Source organism: Trachymyrmex septentrionalis, unplaced genomic scaffold (assembly GCF_001594115.1).
Source record: "Trachymyrmex septentrionalis isolate Tsep2-gDNA-1 unplaced genomic scaffold, Tsep1.0 scaffold32, whole genome shotgun sequence".
NCBI classification, from domain to species: Eukaryota; Metazoa; Arthropoda; class Insecta; order Hymenoptera; family Formicidae; genus Trachymyrmex; species Trachymyrmex septentrionalis.
This window is the reverse complement of record NW_017305485.1, coordinates 3,325,307-3,330,519: the sequence shown is the minus strand read 5'-3', so window position 1 is coordinate 3,330,519 and position 5,213 is coordinate 3,325,307. Positions and strand designations below refer to the sequence as shown.

Sequence of the window (5,213 nt, the reverse complement as noted above, 5' to 3'; positions counted from 1 at the left end):
CCCCCCCCCCCCGCTCCAATGATCTTGACTTTGACATATAATCCTGAGTGACCTCCAATAAGTTTTAGGCTCCAATACGCTTTCAGCTTTTCAGTACTTCTATTCTTCTTATTCTATTTTATGTCTAATGAATGATAAAGACAAAATGATGATTAAGCCGCGTGAGCGTCCAAATCGACCGCAGTCTTAGCCGTCGCTCATCCTTCATTAAAAAGTTATTAACAAAAAAAGTTCGATAAAATAACGATTTATTCCTGCTTTGTTAAAAGCTTTTATATCCTTCCTTACTTACGTAATGACTTTCTATGCAAAGCAACTCCCACCCTCTTGCTTTAACAATAACGGGAAGTTTGAAAAAATAACGTTTTATTTCTATTATACATATACAGCATTAAATATTGTGTGACACATGTTACCAAAGTCAATAGGGGGTTCCATTTAAAAAATTGAAAGTGACATTGCTTTGACCTTGATAACGCCACCCAAGGTCAGACTGTTCAGATCACTAAATAGATCATTTAGAACCTCACAACTTTTGTCTGAAACGTTTTTTTTTTTTCTAAAATGTTCTGTTTCCGAGAAAAGGGGTGTGCGAGTAATTTGAGACACCCTGTACACATTCGCGGAAAATATAATTAGTATTATATTTTATTCGTTATTTGACGATACGTTATTTAATACGTATATAATAACCTAATCTATGTACCATGTGTTCCATCGAAAATTACGTGTTATTCATACAGCAGAATAAAACGTTATTTTTCGAACTTATTTTATTAATAATAACTCTTTAACTGATAACGAGTGACTTAACGGGGAGAGGATCGCTTCGCGTGGAAAGTCGAACATCTCTAAGCAAAAGGTATAGAATAGTACTTGATATCATATATGTATAGCAGAAATAATACGTTATTTTTTAAACTTTTATTATTAATAATTATTTAATGAAAGGACGAGCGACGGCTAAAACTTGTTGGAGATCACTCAAGATCAATGGGAGGGATCCTTGATCTAAAGATTTATCGCGTTTTTATATAGTGAAAAATTTCTAAAAATGCTTGATAATTCACTTTTGACAATCAAAATTATTTATCAGAGATTAACATTGTGAACTGTCTTATTAAAAAAATGTATTAGATAAATGTCTTCGTGTTTCATACAGATAGTAAAATAATTGATCAATAAACCTTATAGTTTTAGATGAAAATGATATGTATAAATTGATATATATATCCAAAAGAGAACATAGAAAATCTTTGGTTTGCAAAGTAGAACCATGAGTACATACATTACAACTTTTCTTCCTTTATTAAATCTGACAGTACTGTGATAAAAACTAATCTATAATGCAAGAAAAATTATCTCTACAATATTAAAATATTATTTATATTCCAATATTTTAGCAATATACAATATTTATAATATTCTTGAGGCTTCCATGGGTGCTTTCTATATAAAGATTATGCGTTTCGCGGGTTTTCTCCGTGGCCAGATCCATTCTTGGAATGCCTTTGGAACTGTATTATAAATCCTGTGCTGTATAAGAAAAATCTCGCATTGGATCGAAAAAGCTATTTAAGAATAAACGTGTTCAATTTGTTATATACAAGCACTTTATCTTGATGAAAGTAGATATACAAAATCTACTTGCCAGGATAATTACGCATAATTTCTACATGTATTAATCTTTTTGTACTTAAGTATATTATAAATTACATATTGCATTATATAAGATGAAAATTTTACGAATTATTCACACTCTGTATAAAGAGATCACTATTCTGTAATAAAATTAAATATCAAAATTCTGTATTTTTAAATTTCTACATTACTCTTTTCCCTAATAAACTAATTATTTAAGTTATAAAAAATGTGAGAAATAGTAATATCACAAAATCATTAATATTTTAATTGTGCTCGATATTGCTTAAATTTTTGTTTGCATTTTACAATTATTTTTTCATACAATGTAAATATATAATGTTATAGATTACCTATAATGTTAATACATATGAATCCATACACGTATATAATTAAAATGGATTATATTACGTTAATATGTGATGTATGTACATTGATGTAATAACATTAATATTAATGAATTTAATGAATTCATTTAGCAAATTTTGTATGTATGCAAAAAATCGATGCCACTGTTAACGAAAAGACACAATATATGTATTTTTTTAATTAAATAAAAATATTTTGTCTACATTTTAATATTTGTTCCTTATAGATATAAAATGTACACAAAATATTTTTATTTAATTTCCTTAAATTAAATTTATAAAATATTTAACTACATCATGTTAAAATTATAAATTATACACACAATTGTTTTTGTTTTTCTAGCAATACAATCATTTTTGGAAGATATTTGAATAACATTAATGAACTCGCGGAACTGTTTTTTTGCAGAATTACATCCTCTTTGTAGAAATATATGTAAGCTAGATTTATTTCCTTAAATGTATTTTACTTTTTTGACAGTACAATCCATTTGCAATTACATAACATATATAAGTTCTCAAGAAACGCAACGCTGTAATCGCAATAACGTTCTATCCTTTCCCAAAATTTCCATCATTTCAGCAACAGGTGGTCCGATCTATATGAAGTATTATTATATATTATACACATTAATAGCTTTTTCTTTAAAATAAAATTTATTTATATGCTATATTTACGTTTACGCCGCTCATAACGCTTCTCAGAGTTTTCATCAAAGCAGCGAATGGAACTCCGTTCTTCTTGGCAAAATCTCTTAGATAAGGTGCCATCCAATCGGTTTTGTAATTACTCGCATCTATTTTCACTAATTCCGCGTTCAATAGTTTAATCGCATCTGAAATAATGTAATAACACATTATTTTTGACAAATAGGATTCAATATTCTTTGTACAAAAAAATATTAATACCTGAACATCCATCTTGTTTAACATTCGGCATAGAAGATGGAACAATCCACAAAAATGCTAAATCTTTTTTGACGAGATCATTGAGTGTCGTTATCCTATTTTGTGCCCATTTAAATGTTGTTATTACATAATCATCATCCAATTGCAAATTTCCATCATTTTTCCTTAAAGTATATAGAAGTGATATAATTTTTTTTTAAAGTAAGATTATTAGCAATGTTACATGTAGAATTAAACATACCATTCGGGGAAAGCTTCTAACACTAATTTCTTAATTCTTTCAATCAAAAATTTATGGTTTTTTTTATTTTGTAGTAAATTCGCTATTTCCAGTTTATTAAATTCCAATAATTTCTCAGGCATAAGTTTGCCAGAACTTGATTTTATTTTAGTAATATCAAACTGCACAATGAAAAATAAAATACATATTAATAGAACGTAAATGTATTTCATATTTTTATATTTCATTTATATTTGAGAATAGTTTAAGGAAAAAAAGTTTTGTAAATAGAAGCAATTACCTTTTTAATTAATTCCTCATAAGTGTAAAGATCTTGATTGTCTTGTTCTCTGTGGAAACCACCACCAGCTCCTATCACATAATTCAATAATGCTAGTGGAAAAATACCTTGTTTTCGGAATGAGTCGATTTTTATGTCATCTTGTCTTTTCGATAATTTAGATCCATCTACATTCATTACCAAAGGTAAATGTCCATATATAGGAGCATCCCAGCCAAATGCTCTATAGTAAATAATATTTGTAATCTAATCAATTATAAGAATTTTTACAAGACATTTTATTATCTTAAATAAAACTACTTACTTGTAAAGCATAATATGTTTAGATGTAGAAACTTGCCATTCAACACCACGTAAGACATGAGATATCTCCATAAAGTGATCATCGACTACGTTTGCAAAATGGTAGGTAGGATAACCATCTGATTTTATGATAACTGGATCTCCCTCAGACTTAGTGATATCATGCAAGACATCCCCATAAACTAGATCATGAAAGGTTTCTGGTGTGGACGATAACTGAGACATTCAATCAAAATCATTATAAATCTATGACTATTAGTCTGTCGATCTGTTAAGTTTAAAAGACATACCTTAAATCTAATACAGTAGGTCAAGTTTTTCTTAAGCATTTCTTTTATTTCATCCTTAGTAAAATGTCGGCATCTGTTATCGTATTTAGGTACTTGTCCACATTTCATCGCTTCTTTCCTCAGCAGGTCCAGCCTTTTCTCTGTGCAGAAGCAATAGTAAGCAGACCCATTGTTCAAGAGTTTAAGCACTTGCTCCCTGGAAATAATATAAAAGAAATAAAAGAATAGAAATTAAAAACAAACTCTATTCAATTTCTGCACTCAATTTACCATCATATTCTTCTGCAGACTCTGTTCAATCTCTACTAGTATTCCAACAAAATTTATAGCAGATATTTTGTTTTTGGTAGATAGATTTGCAAATCTGGGCACCAAGATATATACGTACTTATATAATTCAAGCCTTGACGATTGTATATAAGGACCAACAGGGCCACCTCTGGTAGGATCTTCATCGGATATAATCCCTGCCCATAGCAAATCATCCTGGATTTTTTCTATTGCTCCAGGAATTGTCCTTGTTTGATCGGTGTCCTCGATCCTCAAAATAAATGTGCCATTGTTGCTACGTGCAAATAAATAATTGTATAACGCGGTGCGCAATCCTCCTAAGTGCAAGTGGCCTGAAACATATGAATAAAGATCGGCTCTAGGATTAAGACAACGCCCAGTGTTTATATTGGTATTTTTTCAGTAAAACTGAATGAGTAAAAAAGAGAAAACCGGCATAAATAGTATAATGATCGTTACCGGTAGGGCTGGGCGCAAATCTAACCCTCACGTGGTACTTCTTGAAGAAGCGTCTTTGCAACAACTGAAGATTTATCGCACGAAGTATACTACGCTGCATCTTTGCTGATGTGTGTGACTTCGTCAACGAATCATAGGGAAGCAAGGTTGTGCCGCCTCGTGCCACGCAATGTAGATAGCAATGATGGAACCCAAACCTCACTCCGTTCGATTTCGAATTGTTTCGAATCGCAATTGGAACGTTTGGAAATCTAGAACAGTTCGGATCTTGTAATTCGAGTAGTGAGTGTTTATACAGTTGGTCTGCTTTTGTTTCAGGAACACGAAAACACAAATCCGTTGCTTTTTGTATACGCAAAAAAATATTGTCGCATTTTAAAATTCGCGCCACTCTGGAACTAGCGTTTTCGGTCCGACCAAGTTTGCACCTT

General features: G+C 30.7%; 1 protein-coding gene across 1 annotated transcript; it reads right to left on the bottom strand.

Annotated features, from left to right (window-relative positions):
• Positions 1 to 2,384: 2,384 nt before the first annotated feature.
• On the bottom strand, positions 2,385 to 5,095 carry LOC108749898 (probable glutamate--tRNA ligase, mitochondrial). Its single transcript, XM_018488920.1, has 9 exons — positions 4,783 to 5,095; positions 4,421 to 4,655; positions 4,033 to 4,228; positions 3,744 to 3,958; positions 3,440 to 3,662; positions 3,160 to 3,320; positions 2,919 to 3,082; positions 2,688 to 2,845; positions 2,385 to 2,608 (listed from the first exon to the last, which is right to left on the bottom strand). Exons 1-9 carry the CDS (start codon positions 4,880 to 4,882, stop codon positions 2,528 to 2,530), a joined length of 1,533 nt encoding a protein of 510 aa, XP_018344422.1. The 5' UTR covers positions 4,883 to 5,095; the 3' UTR covers positions 2,385 to 2,527.
• Positions 5,096 to 5,213: the final 118 nt, after the last annotated feature.

Bases quoted from the DNA above. Each gene is read 5' to 3' on its own strand.
- LOC108749898 (XM_018488920.1), bottom strand. From the start codon at position 4,882: ATGCAGCGTAGTATACTTCGTGCGATAAATCTTCAGTTGTTGCAAAGA. The intron at 4,229-4,420 runs GTACGTATATAT...TATTATTTCCAG, and splicing joins TCAAGGCTTGAATTATATAA to GGAGCAAGTGCTTAAACTCT. The intron at 2,609-2,687 runs GTAAATATAGCA...TACTTCATATAG, and splicing joins GCGTTATGAGCGGCGTAAAC to ATCGGACCACCTGTTGCTGA.